A 21,516-nucleotide genomic window follows, 5' to 3' on the forward strand; every position below is an offset into this window, starting at 1 on the left:
GCAAACGAAGCTTGACAGCCTATGAAGAAAACGGTTGACCAGTTTCAGGTACCATCTTGTTTTTCACGGAAGGGACCTTACCTCAACTCGCTGCCTGGAAAGATAGCAAGACAATAATGCCTCACAGAGTCTTTCAACTGCAGCCAAGTTGCTGTCGAGATACCCTCTGTATATATGTATGCCATCACATTCATTCTCTAGTTATATGATGGATTTCCGAGGATAGAAACCCGAGGTAAAAGGACATCTTCATCCTACTGCCAAGGGCCCGTTGAGCTAGCCGAACCGTTTCTGTTGAGTGCTGTGATGGTTATGATCCACAGCTGGCTCGTTGCCAGGCGAGATTTGTCACGACAATCTCGGGTCGAGATAGGTTGCTTTCTGATAGTGTTTTTTAGACCATGCAAGCCGAGGGCACGTGGATAGGGATTCTTTTCATAGTACAGAACACTGTACGGAGTAGTTCTCGTTATTATTACTATTATAATTGTTATTGTTATTTTCTTGTCTTCCAATCCGTTTCTTTTTCTTGTACCTTTTTCAGCACCAGCTCAGCACTCACCATGGTTCAGACCCAAGTCGATCGAGGTATCAGAATATGCCTTTCTTATTTTACCACCACTCTCTTTGGGAAGAGAAATACCGGCGATTCAGCCCCTAATACGCGCGACATGGGTACTGAGAACTCCGTACCAGCTGGCGTCTCCCTCCCCTGTGAGAATTGCGATAGTGTGAATGCTGCGAATGCGTGAGAGCAAGCTTGGCTGGTTGGGCCATTGGTCCCACGAAACAGAGTCCACCCGCTCCTGTCAAGTCTCTGATGTGCCTTGGGGAGCTGTGCAGTTGTAAAGAGTACGGAGCACCCCGTATGCCGCTAAAACTGGGGGTGCAGTTGTGTTGATATCAAGAAAACACACGGAGGTGGAGTGAGGCTCTTGGAGTGGTCGTCTCTTTTGCCCAGTTGGGAAATGTGATGTTCCAAGCTCCACCCGCGATCTTTCTTTTATTCCAACGTCAACTGTTTATTTCCTCTCCCTCCAACAGCCAACAGCACCAACAATGCTGTTGCCGCTCCAGGTTTTCCCCTGCACCAAGAGTGGCCTTTGGTATACTTACCTGTACGGCGTACAAGCTCGGATGCCGCAAAATCCACTTTGTTATTTCAAAGCTCACCCCTGGCTTCGATCTCGGTGGGTCGGTAACTTAGTAACAGACCCCTCGATGCCGGGGATGTCCCTAGGCGCCAACAGAGGAGGAGATGAAACATGGTTGATGGCTATCGGTCTTAGCAAAAGCAAGACCCTAAGACATGCTACCCCCTTCTGGCAACAAGCGTTTCTCTTATCCAGAGTGTCAGGTGTCATGTTCACGATCTACGGAGTACAGCAGTTGTTTATACCCTGCCCAGCTACATTGAAACGAAAGCTTTGGCAACCACAGAAGTCAGAGGTGAGCGGAAGGTTTCACCTCACAACCATCCATATACAACTAGAAGCCGACCCATCACCTGGCTGGTGGCTTATCATTTTAATTATTAAGTTTTTTTTTTTTTTTTTTTTTTTTTTTTTTTTTTTCGGCTTGAAAAGTAATCGTTGACATGTGTGGCTTGCCTTGCCTAACCCCTGTAGTTTCTATATCGATGTACGACCGGACTTGTTGATAAGAATGCCCATGGATGCATCATGGCAGACGGTATGGGGCTTGGTAAAACAGTAAGTTTTCTATTCGCTACGCTTTCCGTATTAAGCTGACATCCGTAGTTGCAATGTATCACGTTGATGTGGACCTTACTTAAACAATCGCCTGAGGCAGGTAAACCTACAGTCCAAAAGGCGGTTATTGCATGCCCAGCTACGCTAGTTGGCAACTGGGCCAATGAACTAGGTATGTTCGCGAAATGCCGCCTTTACGTATTGTGTTCTAATAATTTTAGTAAAATGGCTGGGCAAGGACGCTATAAACCCCTTTGTGATCGATGGGAAAGCTTCGAAGACGGAACTAACATCCCAGCTAAGGCAATGGGCAATTGCTTCTGGCCGATCCGTTGTCAGGCCCGTGTTAATTGTTTCGTATGAAACACTGCGAATGAATTCAGATGAACTTCGGGATACCCAAATTGGGCTTCTTCTCTGCGATGAAGGGCATCGGCTGAAAAATGCTGACAGCCAAACTTACGTAGCACTGAACAAGCTCAACGTCCAGAAACGCGTCATCCTTTCTGGAACTCCAATTCAAAACGACTTGTCTGAATACTTCAGTCTTCTCGACTTTGCGAACCCGGGCATACTAGGGTCACGCAGCGAATTCCACAAGACATATGAAATTCCCATTCTCCGTGGCCGTGATGCAGATGGGACCGATGAGCAGCAGAAGAAAGGCAATGAGCGCCTTGCTGAACTTCTTAATCTCGTTAATAAGTTCATTATTCGAAGGAGCAATGACCTTTTGTCCAAATATCTCCCCGTCAAGTATGAGCACGTTGTCTTCTGCAATCTTGCTCCATTCCAGCTGGATCTATACAACCACTTCATCCAGAGTCCTGAAATCAAGAGTCTCCTTCGTGGTAAAGGAAGTCAGCCTTTGAAGGCAATTGGTATTTTGAAAAAGCTTTGCAATCACCCTGATCTTTTGAAGCTCTCAGAAGATCTACCAGGATGCGAGCAATATTTCCCCGAAGATATGACGGTATCCAATGGCCGCAGAGGGGACCGTGAAGTTAAGACTTGGTACTCTGGTAAAATGATGGTCTTGGATCGAATGCTTGCACGTATCCGACAGGATACTAATGATAAAATCGTCCTGATCAGCAATTACACGCAGACATTGGACCTTTTCGAGCGTCTGTGCCGAGCTCGTGCGTATGGCTGTATACGCCTTGACGGAACTATGGGTGTTAAGAAACGATCAAAGCTAGTCGATAAATTCAATGACCCGAACGGAGAAGAGTTTGTCTTCCTGCTCTCCAGTAAGGCAGGCGGATGCGGCATCAACTTGGTTGGAGCAAACCGTTTGGTACTCTTTGATCCCGATTGGAACCCTGCTGCCGACCAACAGGCATTGGCTCGAGTGTGGCGTGATGGCCAGTCAAAGGACTGTTTTGTTTACCGATTCATTGCCACTGGCACGATTGAGGAGAAGATCTTTCAACGTCAATCACACAAGCAATCTCTATCATCATGCGTGGTTGATTCAGCCGAGGACGTCGAGCGCCACTTCAGTCTCGACTCACTGCGAGAACTCTTCCAGTTTAAGCCAGGCACGACCAGTGACACACATGATACCTTCAAGTGTAAACGCTGCAGGCCGGATGGGACACAGCATATCAAGGCACCTGCAATGCTGTACGGCGACACGAGTTCCTGGAACCATTTTGTCAACACAGGCGAGAAGGGTCCTATGAACAGGATCCAGGATTTATTGTTACGACAGGAAACGACCGAGCAAGCAGTCAGCGCAGTCTTCCAGTATATCAGCCATTAATTGGAGTATTATTTTCTATTTCGATAGGGGTCAGCGTTTATGTATAGCTGGAGCGAAAGCTAGAGATGATTCTTTTATATGCCACATGGTTGATGTAATATTCAGAAACAAGGTCTAGAATATATCAAAACTCGTTTATTCATCCGTCTGCTCTTATATAACTATGCGCCCTGAGCTAATGCCTGGGATGTCGTCATTAACTCCATTAGTGTCTTGGTTATATCGACGACGTTCTGCTAGTTACACCTCAGATTCTCTGCTACACAAACCGTCAGGAGACGCTAGATGCCAGCGGGTTCTAGAGCTTCGCCTTCTGCTTCAAAAACCGGCCAGCCTGCTCAGTAGCAGTAACAGTCTACAGCCTGTATCCACCTGCATTGATAAGCGGCAGTCTCCATCGCCCGTTCGTTGTTAGTTATTCACCGCCGCAGCCAAGTTCTGGAACATCACAGCAATTGGCTGCTCTCCCGCCGCCATTCAACTCCCATCAATACCAGCACCAATCCGTCATGAATCGATAGCAGCATGCGAGCAGCGTCTTCCTTTAGATATACTTAGCCGACTCATCTCCTATACGCGCGGCCATGGCGACGATATACATGGACCCGTCCATCCAGCGGTTGCTGAACGATAAGCTTTACGATAAGAGGAAACAGGGTGCTTTGGAGTAGGCCTCTTTACTGAACCCCCCGTCATCGACAGAAGAGAGCAGAGTGATGAGCTAACGGAATACTTTACCCTTCGTGCAGACTCGAGAAGACAATCAGAGAATCTATCGCAAGAGGGGATAGTACAAAAATAAAAGGAATAATTGATCAGCTATGTCATGAATACGCCTATGCCGTGCACCAGCCCCATGCGAGGAATGGAGGCCTAATAGGCCTGGCAGCAGCAGCTATTGCCTTGGGATCTGTGAGTAACTCCAGTGCGGGTGGGTGTGCAAATGGTAAAGACAACAGCGATTAACTGTGGGTTAGGATGAGGTTGCACCCTTTTTGAAGGATATTGTACCGCCGGTATTAGCTTGCTTCACGGGTCAGGATGCCCGAGTCAGATATTATGCCTGTGAAAGCATGTATAATATCGCAAAAGTGGCCAAGGGGGAGATTCTACTCTACTTCAACGATATATTCGATGCTCTGTGCAAGGTTAGTCCCGATTACCCAGGATGTCACTTATCGCTGTATTGACGGCATGCTAACTCTACGAGTATAAAGCTAGCATCGGATTCAGAACTGTCGGTGAAGAACGGCGCAGAGCTTCTCGATCGATTGATAAAAGACATCGTTGCTGAATCTGCAGCGTCCTATGTTTCTGCGTTAGAGGCCTCACGCCCGGATATATCAGACGAAGAGGATGGCAAAGACGTGGATGAGCTTGAGGACATACCCACAGCATTTTCACTTGCAAAGTTCATTCCTCTGCTTCAAGACAGGATTTACGTTCAAAACCCTTTTGCTCGGAATTTCCTAGTCTCCTGGCTTACATTATTGGACACAATACCCGATCTCGAGCTTGTTACCTATCTGCCAGCATTCTTAGGAGGCTTGTTCAAATTTCTAAGTGATACAAATCGGGATGTGCACACTGCTACCCAAGGGCTTCTGGAAAGGTTTCTCAATGAGATAAAACGAATAGCAAGAGTTAAAAAAGGCATTGCCGAAAGTCGTCGTGACCATGAGAGCGGACAGTCGAAGATATCTGCCAGTGATAGTAAAAGTGTCGACTCCGAATTGAGCATTTCGCATGCTGTGAGTGACAATGCTATTGCGGACTCCGAGTCTGCTACTGCGAATGACGACCATCTTAACAACCCATATGGTGACTGGGTGCCCGGTCAGGATGTTCATGTTGACCACTCGAGGATACTGGAAATTTTAGTCAATTTCGTCGATACAAACTCTGGTAAGCACCCTTACTTATCCTTATATTATGTTTTATCCAACTACTTACAGTTCTTTGCTGGCGTTACAGAAGATGAAATCCAGTTAACCGCACTCCGTTGGATTGATAGTTTCTTCGAAATCAGTCCTGCAGACATGCTGCAATTTGTTCCAAGGCTCTTGTCACAAGTACTTCCAACTCTGTCAAGCGGCTCAGATGAAGTACGGCAAGCAGCCAACCGTGTCAATAACTCTCTTATGCAGCATATTGTCTCTCTGACCGAAGATGCTCCTCAAAATGAGCCACCCAAGACATCTCCTCCTCTTGCGGCTGTCCAAGCTAGTGGTAAGGAAGGGGAGGGCCGCCGAACACCCACTCCTGTTACAAGACAGGCGTCGATAGCGTCCAGCGATACACGCAAACAAACATCACGGCCAGCGTCCAGGACGGAGCCAGCTCCTGCACTAGCATCTCAACCATCAGAGCAAGCCTCGGAGCAAACATCAGACCTAGACTATGCTGCAGCAGTTAATGCTCTAACTCTTCAGTTTCTGAATGAAAATGAAGCCACTAGAGTTGCTGCATTGGCATGGCTCATAATGCTTCACCGAAAAGCTCCCCGGAAAGTTCTTGCTTTCCATGACGGAACATTTCCTGCACTCCTTAAAACACTATCAGACCCGGCAGACGCTGTTGTCACCCGAGACTTGCAGCTCCTATCCCAGATATCTCGAAATAGCGAAGATAGTTATTTTGCGTCTTTCATGGTGGATCTCCTCCAATTATTTTCGACGGATAGGAAACTCCTTGAAGGTCGTGGTAATCTCATCATCCGGCAACTTTGTATGAATCTGAGTCCAGAAAGAATATATCGAACACTGGCAGACTGTCTCGAGAAGGAAGAGGTGAGGCATCCATTTTCTCCATTCAATGTAAGAAATGTTAAATGCTAATGTTCCTCTAGGACATTGAGTTTGCCAGTATCATGATCCAGAATCTCAATAACAACCTCATAACCGCTCCCGAACTTGCCGACCTCAGGAAACGGCTAAGAAATCTAGAAACCAAAGTAAGCCATTTTTAGCTTGTAGTTTGGTATCACTCAATTTTAACACGCCTTTCTTTAGGACGGTCAAATGTTTTTCGTTGCGCTCTTTAGGTCATGGTGTCACAACTCTGTAGCCACATTTTCCTTGTGTTTGCTTGCTCAAGCTTATGAACAAGCATATAACCTTTTGCAGATATTGTGAGTCTTCAGGCGTCTCCACTCTGCGATGGCCTATACTAACCCCCTTTTTACTTTCCAGTGCTGAGTTAGAAATGACGGTCAACATGTTGATTCAAATAGACAAACTGGTTCAGCTACTTGAATCACCCGTGTTTACCTGTAAGAGAACCCCTAGAGCTCCAGAGGTAGAAGTGTCACTGACTCCGTAAAGACCTCCGCCTGCAACTTCTCGAGCCTGATAAATATCCATATTTATATAAATGCCTTTATGGCCTTTTAATGCTGCTCCCACAGAGCTCCGCATTTGCAGCACTGAAGAACCGCCTCAATAGTGTCAGTAATATTGGATTGCTGTATGCTGGAATGCGGCCGTAAGTAAATCCACATTAGGAGGCCTATCGCAGCTCCACGCTAATCAGTATATAGGCCGACTTTGACTGGATCGACAAGCACTGGGCCGTATGAACGGTCCGGACGACTTAAGTCCCGCGAGGAGAGCGTCATCCGATGGGCTGATCTGCTCGAAAAATTTAAGAGCGTCCAGGAACGATCGAGAAGATCTCAACGTAGATCCCAGAGAGATCTTGAAATAGACAGAAACGGGATATCAACTTCAACAATGGCCACAGCATCGCTTCCACTGTATGAACCAAATAGCAGTGGTATCGACAGGACGCTTTCCGACATTCCGGTCGGCGCCCTCGGAATCGGAAATGGTGCCCGACGTCCAGGAGCTCAGGGCGATTCTCTCGGGACCCAAAAGGGCGGATCGACGGCGAAATCAAAGACGCCTCTTGGGACATTTGGTCGGTTGAGCGGAATTGGGCAAAGGAAATCAAAGAAGTGATGGAAGATAGACACGCAACCAGTACTCAGAGACGACACACGGTCTTTCATAGTTGGCCGACATTTACAGTTTACATATTCTTTTAATGAACCCTGTTAACACTAATAACCAGCCGTCTCACATATTAAAGATCTCCTTCCTAGATTTCTGCGCGCCGAGCGTGTTTCATCTTACTCCGTGGATCGCCGTCAATCCTACGACAAGGGATAGTTAAGGTCACCAAAGGAAATTTTCCAGAATCCCAGCGCAGATATAGATAGAAGCAACCGTAAAATTAACGTGATGTACTTGTGCCTTCGATGGATTGCCACATAGTAGCCTATTTGCTTCCCTGTCCGTTTCCCTTGTTTACCTGGAGCTGTAAATAACCACTACACCCTTGGCTGATTCAAATTGTTGTGCATTGACATGGGGGGGAAGTGAATATACATGCCACTCATATATATCCGCTTGAAACCTCTATCCCATGTCGCTTTTGAGGGTCAGCAGAAAGAAAACACGGGCCCCTCGTCTTCGGACGGCAGGTCCATGGACAGCCGCAGCTGAGCTCAGTAGGGGGGTGTGAAGGAGCAGAAATCTCGTACTTTTATACCCGGTATGCTTCTCCATGCAATGGGGTACAAATATATGCCGCTTCCAAGTATAGTGGCTTGTCAGGAAGTAAAAGGGGGGGTGAGCATCAGCTTGATAAGTATATGCATGGGTTAATCAATATTACGCTGCTCCTACAGGGAATGTTGGAATATTCCGAGAGCTCTAGGGTCCATAAATTAATCATCCCTATATGGCCATACATTTTCCCACGCTTCTTTCTCAGCTTCATTGTTAGCCATGTATTCTAGAAATTGCTCCTTGACTACCGCAAGTTTCTTCGTGAGCACATCGTAATCCTCATGGCTGGACCAGCCCGCCCAGCCATGTTCTGAACCTCCAAGAGCCTCCAACACGTCCCCTTTCATTTGTACTCCTTCTTCCCACTTTTGCTGATCCACCCTCTGCGCTGCAATATCAGCTTCGGTGAATTGAAGCGGGCAGGGGGGACCGTCTGGGCCCACAACTTTTTCCCAGTCAAGTGCGAGTTGTATTAGCTGCCCTTTTATGATAGGTTCTCCACCGTTGAACACTTGGGATATAAGTGAAATGATTTGGATACCCAGAGTCTGTGAATGCTGCAACGCCTTGAAGACAGGCATGTTGTTGCGGCCAGATTGTATTTCGTAGATCTTAAACAGAGACTGCTTTGACTGCAACTTCTCGGCTTCTTCCTTCTCGGCTGCGCTCAATGAATCGAAATTGTCTGGTAGTGGAGGCATGGGTGTAAGGCCAACGGATGGATGAGGGCCGATGAAGTCGAGAAATTCTGGAGTCCGAGCTTGTTGGAAAAGTGGTGCGATATGAGTAGTTTGCCAATCGATGATGGAGAGGATTTTCGACGGATCATCTGGGTCGACAAAGATATTGTTGTCATGGAGATCACCGTGCCACAAAACTGGGATATGTATAGATGTGTCTTTGGGAAGGAGATATGCTGCAATCTTCCCAAAGTCATCTAGCACATCGAGTTTGCTCTTTGCTGTAGGCTTATAGCCTCCGGGGCCACCAAATATTCCCTCCGGCCGCGGAAACCCAAGTCCCCGAACAATACATTCTCTTTCCCGTGTGGAGGAGGCCAGAATATATTCTAACGCAGAATTCCCTGCCACGTATTGCAGAAGTTAGCAATAACAGATAGGGTAAAAGGATGGCTACAGTGGCTTACAAGGCCCTTTATCTGTATTCACAGCCCTTCTCCCATCGTATACAAAATTTCTTTCGGTGCTGGGCCCAAGGACAAAATCCCCATAACTGGTATCAAAAAACCTGTTGCGATCTTGCACTCCATCAAGGTCGGATTTATGGTATAAACTTCCGATATGTTGGAAGTTGTGGATCAAAAGGGATTTTTCAAGTGAAATAACGTTATTTATCAAGTTGATTTTTTGGTCCTTTTTCATGGATGGCCATTTGGAGCTCAGCAGGACACCTTTGGCCTTTTCCATAATGATGTACTCTGCACCGACATGGTTATCAGATGTATGTGGATTCCAGACATACACTTTTGGTATTGGAAGCCCAGCAACATTTCTTCCCTAGAAATATATTAATAAACTCCATCTTCAGAACATATAGAAGTAGATAAACTCACGAAGCTCATGGTGGCAGCCTCGCTAGCTGTAGTATAAAAAGGGAACCCAGCATTTTTGTTAGGCACTTTCGCAACCACTTGGTGTCCACCATGCAGGCTGATAAGAAAGACCTTGTTATAGTCGCCTTCAGGAAGTTTTTCCACTTTAATGCAAGAAGATATATCACAGCCTTGGGATATAGCAGCGGCGCGAACCAGTTCCGTCATGCTGAATCTGACGGATCGATCTGCCATCTGTTTGTCTTCATTAAACAACCAGCGGCCGCCGGTATAACGATAGAAGCTCTCATCGTCCCAATTTGAAGCTAGACGGCCATCGGTTAATTAGCTGCTATCTACATGCACATGCTATTAGGACTTACCATATTGAGATTGAGGCGTGAATATCGCTCTGGGCCAACAAAGGGTACTGGGGCGGTTTGGTGAATAGTACGGATGGCATGATTGAGAAATTCTGGTATGGCACCGAGAAAGGAGGCGAAACAGCCCCATAGCATATGAATGCAATAAGAAGTAAAACCAGTAGAGACCTCCTCCCTCACCTTCTCTTTCTCTCTCTCCCTCTCTGTGCGCGCGCGTGTTTTTGGGTCATACTCTGCTGGCTAATATTTATCAGCTAGGGGCCAATAAATGTGATTTGCATAAAGACCCAAAGAGCAACAACAAAACAGTCGACAATTTCCATGACGCCCGAGGGTTGCCAGGGGTAGAAAAGCGAGCTATTTAATTGGCCAAGCTTGATAGCAAGGCCTGAGCAGACGCTCGGCTTGAAAAGAGCATCGGACTTCGTTTCGATAAGGGGGCAAAGGCTCGCGACGAGACTCAAGCTACAAGTCAATAAAGGGGGCGGACGATGGACTATATGGACAAGCTTCTCTTCAATATTTGATAACTGGGTATAACTGTCGCCGGCTCAATTTGTTTGATAGATATAATATATAGTGACAAAATTACTTCGCCCAGCGAATCTTGCTCAAGTAGAGAGATGGTCGATAGTATGTTGTAGGATATTGGAGAACAAGATGGCCACAAACCAATGACATGAGCGATAGTTATATAACTAGTTATCTAGTTACGTGTAGCCATTTAGGTAGTTAGTTACTGGCTATTAACATGCCATGCAGTATATTGTGAATAAGGGATCTGGATATTCTGCTCCTTGACGGCGCCAGCGGAAACGAGGTATTTGCTCTACTAACTCAAGATATAAATGCATTTCCGTCTATCACAGGGTGACAAAACATGCATAGCTTTCTGAAAAGAAACACCTTCCATCACTATCTTGACCTCGAAGCCTCCCCAGTCGCGTCCTCCCTGGAAGCAGCCAACGGGCCATAGCAGGCGGCTTTGCTGTCTTCCCAAACCTGGCGGCCGTTTCACGTCATTAAAATTATATCGGCTCCAGGCCACTTCTTGCATTGCGTGTGGCCCTCAGTGAGCCCATCTCCCTTTACTTTCCTCCCCACTTGGAGGACTTGCCGCCGGTGGACTGCTTCCGCACAGTGGTGGCTGATGGGGATGGAGAGACAGCTGGGCTGCCGGGGCCGTAGATGTATTCTCCGTCGACATACTGGGCACCATAGGTAAGAGTGTGTCGGTTCTTGCGGCGAGCATATCTGTTTTCCAGACGGCGGAACTCCATGACTGCGTATGTACATTAGCTGGCCGTTGAGGTAGCTTGATTGACAGCTGCAGTTAATAGATAGTTAACGCACTTTCTTCAATCTTGTCCTTGAGACCCATCGTGACTGTGCTGGTTGTAAGAGCCGGCTCTTATCTTGCAGTATGTATGTATAGAGAGAGAGAGAGGATGTCCCTTTTGGCTGAGACGGTAGTAGATATGACAAATTAAAAAAGGAAAGTAAACGACAGATATCTGGCTCGGGGTGCGGGTTGAAATAAGGAACGTGGAGAGCCCTGAAGGTAAAGAAGGAAGAGAAGAAGGTAGAAGCTGTTTATTCAAGGGAGAAATAGATCAACTATATCAACGTCCTGTGGAATAAAACAACTGTGGCTACCAACATTATTAGGCTCAACGGGGCTCCGAAGGCGATTTATATATACACACGTATATACGTAGTGCACGACACCCTTTTCTTCGGCGTGGGTATTATTATTATGTCTATACGGGTATTCTCCAGGGGTTCCAAACGAGATTAGGCAATTTCTCGCTGAATTCCGCTGATCGAAGTTATGGATCTCTGCGTTAGAGTTGGCCTGCGCAGCCGTCTGGGGGGGGGATATGTTGGTGTACGGAGAACATGTATCTCTACTTTTCAGGGTAGATTCCCGAAGACAAGGCAAAATAACAAGGACCAGCAGGTGTCTTGGAAACCTGTCAAGGCACTGACTTGTTACTGACAGGGCCGACGGGGTATAGACGGGGTTGCGCATCCTCACACCCGTCGTTTCGGGGCCTACTTTCAGGGGTTGTTCGGTTGCGCTAGTCAGGGGCTGTATCGCAACCTGACGAGCGTGGGGCCTCAGACGGGTCAAGGGAGACGGAACAAGTGCAGAGATGCGAGGTTAACTTTAAAGAACAGGGTACTCCGTAGAGACAGGGCAATGAGGTGCATGCTGGGGGGATTTCAGAGCGGGCGAGCATACGGAGACACTGGAGGCTGGAGGTTGGAGATGTGCTACAAGTCTCAGACAGTTACAGGACACCGCTGCAACGCAGCAAAAACACCAAGAGACTAGCTCTCGCTAAAACAATATAGTACAGACTCTAGGCAAGCGGATAGGAGGCGAGCAAATTGCGTTTCATTTATTAATTGACATCTGCCATGTATCGTAACGTGGATTGTCTATATGGAAAAAGAGGGAGACGGGCGGGAAGTAAGTATATATATATATCTATATACACAAGAGCACGCAAGTAATTGAATAATTCCCCATACTTGACGAATCTGATATCGTCATAGGGACTGGAGTCGTGGCTTACTATAGCTGGAACAAGGTGCGGGTATCTTCGAGAACATACTCCGTACGGAGTACGTGCGTAAGCAACATAATTCCGCAGCGGGTTCCGAATATAGGGCAAGTATATATATATATGAGCACTCTATAAGTACGCCAAAGAGGGGCGCTTGTGCGGATGTGCTTCCGTGTTGCTGCACAGAAGTATAAGTTAGCTACTGGCAGTGTACACAGACAGAGTATGCGGAGTTCTTCCAGGGTGGTGGTATAAGGGGTAATAATTATGGACTTACAGAACGTAGTCGTCTAAGCTAACGACACCCGGGTCGCTGAAAAGCAAGTAAAAATATTTGAGCGTCTCGCCTATCCAAAAGGATTCCATTTCGTCCTGGAAAACAGGCTCTTCGCTCGTGACATCTCGAATGGCGGAGTGTCCGTAGTCAACCCGTGTGGCGCGCTCAATGGCCTTGAACATCTCCCAGCCCTTTTCCCGCCAGGCTTCATCGCCGGTAATGCGATACATGATAAAGACCGACTCGATCGCCTCGGGGCGAAGGATATACTTCGCCGAGTTGACTTTCGTCATACCTGGAGGGATGCGCTCGTCCCTGATATGCTTATCAACAAGCTGTGCGTGCGACATGGAGGTGGATGTAGGTACTGCCGCTCCACCCGGAACCGGTCTGGACGGATCCCCGATGATGCGGTCAGGGATAGGCGTTTCGCGTGTATCTCCTCGTTTGGCAAACTTGCCTCCAGCAGTGGGATATTGAGTCTGCTGAGGACGGCCCAGGCCTTGTTTCTTGGGGGATAGTGGCGTTGTCGATGTGCTAGCATCGGCTTTATTAATGGCAGTTGGCTTCTTCACGGTAGCATCGCCTGCATTTCTCATGCCAATAAGGGAGTCTGGGCTGTGTTGCTGCATATGATTATACGGGTAGACAGCGTGGTTGTATGCGGTCTGATTCCATTTGCAATTTTGCATATCCTTGCATGGAAGCACTGCAAAGGCCTCGGGCATGATTTGGGACGTGGTAACATTGTATGCCCAGACGCAGCCGTCGGTCATCTTTTTCGCAATTTCAAGGTCTTCCTCCAGGCCAAAGAGCTTGGATCCAAGTCCAAACATACCCCCGACGAAGCAGCCAAGATGTGAGGGATGGTATTTGTAGTCGAAACCCCGCCCGTCTCCCGCTGTGGTGGATGTGGTGGTATCTGCGATAAAGAGGATGTCCCTGGAGTCTGGAAGCATGGGCCTGAAAGCAATGTGCTTCAGAGTTGCATCCCTGGCTAGCTTGTACATGTTTTTATACTGGTCGTTTAGACCACCTAGGAGAGCATATGTCTTTGGAAGATACTCATAGACCGAGTCTGCGAGGGCAGCCAAGGTGTACGTTGCACTGACTACACCGGGTGGGTATGCCAGGCCCTGCTCTTCGCAGTGCTCTTCGAATTCGGTCTCAGGTCGCTGCCATGGCTTGTCCTCGGGTATATCCAGCTTGAGAGGGGGAGCTGTATCGACTTTGGGCAACGAGGCCACCGTGCCTCCATAATTCGCAGGCTCTTCTCCTGGAAGCAAAGTGTCTCCATCTCGCTTCCCAAGACCGGCGTTGTCTTGCTGTGGTCTTTGTTGCTGCGACGAGGACCCAGGAGCACCCGGGCTGGATGGTGGAAAGTCTGGAATCTGCTGTTGCGGTCTCTGCTTTCTTGGTAGGGGTTTACACCCTGAAGCGTCCAGGAACGAAGGCCAGAGGCCAGGCACGCTTGTCTCAGGCTGCCATTTCTCAAGGGCATTTGTGATACGCGCTATCGCATCATAGTAGCGGTTGTTCTCAGTGATCTGGGCCAGTCTAGTGAATTCTATCGACATCGAGCCGAGCTCAGCCAGGACAACCCTCTTGCCCGAGCGGTGACGCTGGGATGCAAATTTCCTAAATCGCAAATACAACCAGGTTAGTTGCATAACAGAAACAGACAAATGGTATAAATAGAACCAACTCACGGAGACCAAATGTAGTAGGTGACCGGCATCCTGTTTGGGGTGTCAAACGCACCCATCAGGATCTCCGCAAGCTCGATGGCCTTGTCAAGCAGAGTCCCGTACCGGCCGTCTGAGATGTCATATGCACCAATGAGGCCACCGAGATAGCGAATAACGGTTTCGAACAAGGGAACATCCTTCCTCCTGCTGGTCTTGAAGTCGATCTTGCCAACGGCCCGCACGGCCTCTTCAAACTCCTCCTTCATCCCAGCTATCCAGAGCGTGTCCAGAGAATCAACCAGCGTAGCACCCCAGCCCATAAGGGGGTCTCTGTATCCGCCCGACTGAGGCCGCACTTCATCATGCATCCAAGCACGTTGTCTGTATCCATCCCAGGCATGTTTCAACGAGTTTTTGATCCGGGCAAGTTTCTGTTCGCGTTCGTCTTTCGCTAGGGCGGATTCAGGGGAGAACTTGAACTGGACTTTGGGCAGGTTCTTGGGAGTCCCCTTTGGTAAGGGGATGACATCCTCCGACGGAACGGGGAAGTGTTCAGGCTGCTTCTCCCATCGAGGCAAGCTTGTCTCCGAGCCATCTCCGTCCTCGTCTTCTTGTCTGCCCTTCCCACCAGGTAGATCGTGTCCGTTGTTGCTCGGTACATTGGCTGGAGGTGCGGGTACGGCTGGCGACGGCGGTGATGGCGGCGGCGTTTCTTTTACAGGAGGAGGAGGAGGCGGCGGATTGACACCACCGCCATCTTGCTGGCCCTGTTGACCCTTTTCAGGCACTGGCGGAGCAGGAGGCGGTATCGGTTTCTGCTTATTCTCGTCCTTGACTGGAGGCTGCGGTTGAGGTTGTTGTGGTTGCTGTGGTTGTTGCGGCTGCTGGGCCGGCTGCTTGGGGCTGTCGGGCCTCAGGACAGGGACGGGCGGCGCATACGAGGAGGTCGAGAGGCCGCCAAAGCCAGAGAAATGGATAATGGCAAGAATTGAGATGATAGAGAAGATCAGGTAGACTCGATACCGGCGGAAGCGAAACATGGTGCTGGCTCTTGTCCGCGAGGGATCTGCTCGACCGAGGCTGTCTGTTCCGCGGCCCGGAGACGACGGACGGTTCAATGAGCGAAGTCCTTGATACGGCGTGGTATGCTGAGAACGATGGGCTGGATGGAGAGAATAATCCCTACATCATCACACGAACAGTATTCAACCCTGGACGGCCTGCTGGGGGCTCTCGCTGAGCGGCGTGGAGAAGCAGGAGAGTAAAAATATTGGAGAATTCATGCAGGAGGAAGAAGAAATAAGCGTAAAAATAGCCCGGTTAGTCTTTTGGTGGCTGCACTAAAGTGGATTCGAGCGCTGGAACAGCCAGCGTTATGAAGAGAATTTGATATCAATGCTGTATTACTGACTATCAGGCTGATGAGCGGGTCCAGAGAGATGGCAAGAAGGGGTTATATATATATAAGTCAGATGTGTATTGTGCGGACGCTGTTTCGTGGATGTCTTGAAAGGGCTGACCAACAACCCCTGGGACGCCTGGGGGGTATGCATAACTAGCTAATTGACTTGACTGCTAACATCTAGAAGTCTACACCAGATAGAAAGACAGATAACTCCAACTCCAACTCCGTGGGAACCCGTATATGCAGTGCAAATATACACAAGTGAGCGACAAGACTCCTTCACATTCCTACTGTCCTCCGGCCCTCGTTTCCTGTCATCTGGAACTGCTGGATCAGACCTAACACGCCGGCGCCCTCGACAACCTCGTTGATATCTTCTTCGTCTTCCTCCTTATCCTCGCCTTCGACCTCAGCGGCCTGGTTCATACGCCATGATTCCTCGAAGTGGCTGTCGTCTACTGCTAGCCTGGAGCTTGAGGCAGTTTTGCTGGATCCGCGGGCGGTTAGTCGGGGAGTCGCTACCTGAGACTGGGACTGAGACCGGGTCTGGGACTCGATAGGCTCTGGGATGGCGCCTCTCATGAGGTTTAGCTGGCGAGTAGGTCTGGTTCGTGGAGAGGGACCTGGAAAACGGTTTACGTTCTTGAATCCTGCGATGGGCGGCGGCGGCGGCTGGTGATGAGAGTCTAGGAGAACTGACGCTAACGGTGAGATCGGCCGTGCCATGACCGGGTCGTGGGGAGGAGACTGAAGACTGGCCATGTCCAGGCCCAGGTTGTGATGGATTGAGCGCTGGGGTCCGCGGTCATACGGGTTGGTGCCTGTGTCTCCGCTATTCAGCTTGGACTGCGGGTTCTGTCGTCGATGCATCATGTACGCGTGTGTCCCACCAGCTGTAGGATTGGTTGAATAGTGGTCTAGGAAGCCATAGTAGGATGCTAGCATCTTGCCGTCCTGGGTAGAGTAATAGTCGTTCCGTCCGACAGGAGCACCGCCGCCGGAACTAGGACCAGCGGCGCCCGTGGCAGGAATGGTAGAACCACTAGCATCGCGGCCCTGTGGAATGATATTGTTGCCCTTCTTGAAGTCGAAAACAGCAAATGAACAAACGTATCCTAGTCCATCGACATGCACGGTGAATTCGCGGAAGAAGTCGATCAGGCGATCACTGCATTTCGGCAGGCTGAACCAGAGGACAAATGGCGTGAAGATCATGCTAAGTATTTCCTCGAGGAAGATAACCAGCTTCATCTGGTAGAGAAGCGAGAACTCTTTCTTGATCTCGTCGCTATGCAGCCTACCTTGCCAATGGCTAGGCTGGTAATGCGTATATTCAATGACTCTGCGGATGGCAAGTTCAGGATCAAACACCAGGTTTTCCGCTGGTATGACGCCCTGAGCTACGGCCCAGACGGAGCCAAAGATACCGAGATAGAACAGCGCCGTTCTATCGTGTGTGATTTCGAATCCGAGAAAAAGTTCCGGATCGATGATAGTTGCGAGTGCAAGGACAGAGGCAAGTGCGCTGGCTATGAAGGCCACAAAGCGAGCGAACTGGACTGTTTTGTCCTTGGGGAATTGGGCGATGTACTCGTCCGCCGCGAGACGGGACATGTTAGTGCGGCGTTCGAAGAGGTGCCAGAGTTCGTTGAACTCGCGGAACTTCCACTCGGCGAGCGGGGTGTACTGTCGTGACCCGATCTGGGACGGGTTCTTCTGGTATTCGCTGAAGTAGCGGAAGAAGTAGTGCATGAGGAAGTAAGTGACGATGAAGGGGGCCATGAAGATATTCATGAATCCCGCAAGGATGAAGCGGCGTCGAAGGCCGTCGCTTAGAGCCTTGCGGTGGGTATCCTTGAGGAAAAGGGGTCTGAGCTGGCCCTGCTGGTTGAATGCATAGTCTAGCACGCAGAGGTTCAGGTTCCATTCTAGAGTGCGGGAGAAGAGCTGGCGTTTGCGGAGAAAGGGGACTGGTAAGGTGAGATCGAGGATATCTTTGTTGAAGAGGGCAATGAGGTAGTTTTCCCGTCTCATGAGGCGGTTGGCGATGTCGTGTGCATCCATGCGCTGTTTGGACTGGCTGCCTAGGAACTTGCGGTGTTTGGGAGACACGGCAGCGGCGGTGGAAGGGTTGGAGTCTCTGAGCGCCATGAGACGGCTGACGACTTGCTGCCAGGAGACTGTTTGGACGTCGGCATCCGGGATGCCGAGCAGGTACTGATAGAAATCTTGCATGTGTCGAAGACGACGGAAGTCGACGGCGTACTGGAATACCTTGCCGATCCAGAATATGGTGAAGAGCCAGAGCAAGAAGGTAGAAAAAGCAGACATCTTGCGCACGCACCCGGGTATGAGAATCTGGGACATGGTCTTGCTATGTGGCACCCTTCTGTAGTCGATGCAGCTGGAGAGAAAAGTAGTAAACCCGACTACAAACGCCAGGGTTCTACAGCAGTTAATATATGCCTACCATAGATATAGGTATATATATGTATGTATATATGTATAAAAGACGGAGAATGTAAGGTGACTTACATCAAGTTGAAAGCTCTGCTTAGCATGATGCTCCAGATGCCGTTCCCAAGGAAATAATCATACACTTCCTGCAAGAAGTTATCCAGATTCTCCACGTTCGCCCACCTCCACAGGGCCTTCTCTCTGGGATCAGCCAGACGCAGGGCAGCATTCTGCTTCACCCCCCAGACACGCGGCGGGCCTTCCTGCTCAGCTATTCCCCGGGCCGTGGTCTCCCATCTGTTGTTGTTCCGAGCCTGGCCAGAGGGGGAAGCAGAGGATGGCCCACGTAGATGCAGCGAATGTTCGCCTATCCCACTCGACCTTAACGGATGCATGGGCGGAGGAGGCAAGGGGGAGCTCGGCACCGCATGTCCTTCCACCAGCAAGGAGGCAGGCACTTCATCGTCGGCCTCTGTATCTTCTGCTCCCCCAGCACTACCACCAGCACCACCACCAGCACCAGCACGAGAACCAGCGCGAGCACGACCAGCATGAAAGGCCGAGGCTACGTTTACATTATTCCTAGGCGCTGACCGACGCGAAAAGGGACTGCTCTGTCTGGACTGGCTATCCGAGGCCTGCGCAAGGGCGTCTTCCAGCTCGTAGTCGGTGTACTGCTGTCCGATCAGGTTCTCTTCGTCGACCGCCATGCCGGCGCGGTTCTCGACGTCGGAGCCATCTGAGTCGCCGTCGTCGTCGTACTGGCGCAGAGTCTCGTAGATGGACGGGGTAGTGCTGGTGTTTATGGGCATGAAGCGGTTCATGGTTGGGTGCTTTTGACGTCACGGAGTAGCTAGGATACAGCTTCGCATATCACCACTGCTGGCCGAACTCATGTTCTGTAGCTATATAGCTGATAGCTGACACTGCAGAGAGAGAGAGTCAAGATATGGGTTGGTTAGCCATCGGCATTAAATAAGTTGTAAAAGAGCAAACGGCTTTAATCCCGTGGGTTGTGTTTCTCTGCCTAGCCATGGGCTTCTGTGAGGTCACAAGGAGGTGTCTGGTGGGAGCTAACCAGAGGAACGCACCTTGATAGCTAGTTAGTTAACTAGTAGTTACTGGTACAGACAGATCATCGACTGCTGCGAGAGTACCAGCAAGGCCTTATATGCTAGTATTCATCGTCCACCAACTTGAGCTGTCTTCTTCTTCGTCTTCTTCTTCTGCTTCTTTTCGTCTTGACGTTGAAGTTGACGTCGAAGCATCACCATCACGTGACTGGTACACTAATCTGGTGACTTTATGCTGAAGAAGCAGAAGAAGCAGAAGAAGAGACGAGAAGACGAGAAAAAAAAGAAGATGAAGAGAAGATGGATGTCTTACTCGGAAGACATCCCAGAAGCAGCAGCAGAGTGCCAGTGTAGGGTTCTAGAGTCAACTGCAACTGCACGACGGCAGCAGGAGGTGACTATGTAGTTAGTTAACCGGTCGGCCGTCGTCGGGAGTTATATAGTTACATCGTGGCCAGAGCATCGCCCGTTTAACTAACTAACTAACTAACTAGCTAACTAGCTGGTTACATCCCTATAGCCGAGACTGCGCTTGAGGTCTGTATTAACAGACGCCTGGAGCCGGCCAGCCCGTGCTATCTAGCAGTAGAACTTTCTTCCACAGACTACAGACTCCAGACTTACAGACTACCAGACTCCCTGACAGCAAAGGATACATAACTAATGTGCGAGGGCCCAGGAGTCCGGTCACTAAACTTAGCCTCGCAGCAAGCTAGCGGCTGACAAGGATAGGGATCGGGATACAGCCTTATTGCGATGCAGAGTGACGGCCGAGTGAACGTCAGTGATCGGAGTATGTATAGATAGAGTAATGTAAGTAGTTAAGGTAGTAAAAATAGTAGTAGGCGAGTCGCAGGTTGGCCGAGCTGCCCGCCAGCAAAAGGAACAAGCAGCGAGGCGAGCCCGCACACGCACGCCAGGGCAAGCCGTTGAGATGCCAGCGATGTCGGTCCATCACTCTCTCTACCAAGACCAGGTGCGAGTTCTGGCAGCGACACGTCGCCAGCAGCATGACTGGTAGACCAGCCTGATGCCAGTGACAAATGCCAGCAATGGTGCTGCTAGCCTATCGAGAGCTGTCTCTAACTAGTTACTCCGTAGTAGTAGTACTCCGTAGTGGTCAGTTAAGTCATCGTCTGCTGGCTGGCTGCAGGAACAGGCGCTTCTAGAAAGCCGGTAGAAACGACAGAAAGCTGCCAGAAGGACGGCCTGTCGCCGCTGCTCTTCCTTTCCCACCGATCTTCTTCTTCTCTGCTTCTCTTCTTTTTCTTTTTCCTTTCTTCTTCTCTTCTCTTCTTCTTCTTCTTCTTCTTCCTCTTCTTCTTAAGGCTGCTGACTAAGCGGGGAGGGGAACCCCCCCCCCCAGCCAGGCCGCCGTCTTTTCCTTTTCGTCTTTTCTTCTTCCGCGACTTCGACTTCAACCTTCGACTTCAACCTCGACCTCAAACCTCAACCTCGACTTCAACCTCGACAGCGACCTTGCGACGACCCGACCGGGCATCAGCCACAGAGACAACTAACTGGCAGACGCAGCGGCAAGGAAGATCTTCCAAGGAGGCACACGCAGAGACAGAGACAGAGAGAGAGGAAGATCACTCTCTCGTCCTCGTCTTCGTCTTGCTGCTGCTCTCAGGTTTCTTCGCCTTCGCTGCCTTTCCTTTCTTTTTCCTCGCTCTCGTTTCTTTTCCTCGCCCTTTTTTCTTTTTCCTGCGTCTTTCCTCTGCGTGCGTCTCTCTCTCTCTCTCTCTCACTCTCTTCATCGCCGTCGTCGTTGCTGCTAGCAGGCAAGTCGTCGTCGTCGTGTTGACCCATCACCATTAATCACTTACTGCTAGCCCTTTTCCCGCGCTCCCTCCCTGCCACTCTCCCCTCCCCTCCCCTCCCCTCCCCTCCCCTTCCCTCCCCTTCCCTTCCCTTCGCTGCGGTGCGGCGGTGCTTGCTTGTCTTTTTCGCCTCTTCCTCTCTTCCCCCCATCGTCGACTCCCTCGCGACCCTCCCTCGCAGAACGGGACATGTAGGACGGGCCGACCTTGCTCTCTCTTTTCTCTCTCTCTCTC

At 49.7% G+C, this 21,516-nt stretch overlaps 8 protein-coding genes across 8 annotated transcripts; 3 read left to right on the forward strand and 5 right to left on the reverse strand.

Annotated features, from left to right (window-relative positions):
- Window positions 1-1,230: 1,230 nt before the first annotated feature.
- Window positions 1,231-3,480, forward strand: TRV_06277 (uncharacterized protein; the record flags this gene model as incomplete). Its single annotated transcript, XM_003019641.1, has 4 exons — window positions 1,231-1,449; window positions 1,629-1,692; window positions 1,825-1,884; window positions 1,934-3,480. The coding sequence occupies 4 exons, from the start codon at window positions 1,231-1,233 to the stop codon at window positions 3,478-3,480; spliced, it is 1,890 nt and encodes a 629-aa protein (XP_003019687.1).
- A 584-nt stretch (window positions 3,481-4,064) lies between these two features.
- Window positions 4,065-7,439, forward strand: TRV_06278 (uncharacterized protein; the record flags this gene model as incomplete). Its single annotated transcript, XM_003019642.1, has 7 exons — window positions 4,065-4,147; window positions 4,230-4,392; window positions 4,458-4,628; window positions 4,698-6,296; window positions 6,329-6,433; window positions 6,887-6,963; window positions 7,019-7,439. 7 exons carry the CDS (start codon window positions 4,065-4,067, stop codon window positions 7,437-7,439), a joined length of 2,619 nt encoding a protein of 872 aa, XP_003019688.1.
- A 770-nt stretch (window positions 7,440-8,209) lies between these two features.
- Window positions 8,210-9,831, reverse strand: TRV_06279 (uncharacterized protein; the record flags this gene model as incomplete). The annotated part of the gene is made up of 3 exons (XM_003019643.1): window positions 8,210-9,012; window positions 9,199-9,568; window positions 9,625-9,831. The coding sequence occupies 3 exons, from the start codon at window positions 9,829-9,831 to the stop codon at window positions 8,210-8,212; spliced, it is 1,380 nt and encodes a 459-aa protein (XP_003019689.1).
- Window positions 9,832-11,074: 1,243 nt separating this feature from the next.
- On the reverse strand, window positions 11,075-11,367 carry TRV_06280 (uncharacterized protein; the record flags this gene model as incomplete). The annotated part of the gene is made up of 2 exons (XM_003019644.1): window positions 11,075-11,268; window positions 11,340-11,367. 2 exons carry the CDS (start codon window positions 11,365-11,367, stop codon window positions 11,075-11,077), a joined length of 222 nt encoding a protein of 73 aa, XP_003019690.1.
- Window positions 11,368-12,832: 1,465 nt separating this feature from the next.
- TRV_06281 (class I alpha-mannosidase 1A) lies at window positions 12,833-15,564 on the reverse strand (the record flags this gene model as incomplete). Its single annotated transcript, XM_003019645.1, has 2 exons — window positions 12,833-14,474; window positions 14,546-15,564. The coding sequence occupies 2 exons, from the start codon at window positions 15,562-15,564 to the stop codon at window positions 12,833-12,835; spliced, it is 2,661 nt and encodes an 886-aa protein (XP_003019691.1).
- Window positions 15,565-16,208: 644 nt separating this feature from the next.
- Window positions 16,209-19,210, reverse strand: TRV_06282 (uncharacterized protein; the record flags this gene model as incomplete). The annotated part of the gene is made up of 2 exons (XM_003019646.1): window positions 16,209-18,303; window positions 18,465-19,210. 2 exons carry the CDS (start codon window positions 19,208-19,210, stop codon window positions 16,209-16,211), a joined length of 2,841 nt encoding a protein of 946 aa, XP_003019692.1.
- A 481-nt stretch (window positions 19,211-19,691) lies between these two features.
- Window positions 19,692-19,865, forward strand: TRV_06283 (uncharacterized protein; the record flags this gene model as incomplete). Its single annotated transcript, XM_003019647.1, has 1 exon — window positions 19,692-19,865. The coding sequence occupies one exon, from the start codon at window positions 19,692-19,694 to the stop codon at window positions 19,863-19,865; it is 174 nt and encodes a 57-aa protein (XP_003019693.1).
- A 718-nt stretch (window positions 19,866-20,583) lies between these two features.
- TRV_06284 (uncharacterized protein) lies at window positions 20,584-21,179 on the reverse strand (the record flags this gene model as incomplete). Its single annotated transcript, XM_003019648.1, has 2 exons — window positions 20,584-20,795; window positions 20,981-21,179. Coding segments are annotated over 2 exons (411 nt in total), but the record flags the coding sequence as incomplete, so codon positions are not given.
- Between the last annotated feature and the right edge of the window lie 337 nt (window positions 21,180-21,516).

The sequence above is a fragment of the Trichophyton verrucosum genome, assembly GCF_000151505.1.
Source record: "Trichophyton verrucosum HKI 0517 chromosome Unknown contig00689_1.f1.exp, whole genome shotgun sequence".
Lineage (NCBI taxonomy): Eukaryota > Fungi > Ascomycota > Eurotiomycetes > Onygenales > Arthrodermataceae > Trichophyton > Trichophyton verrucosum.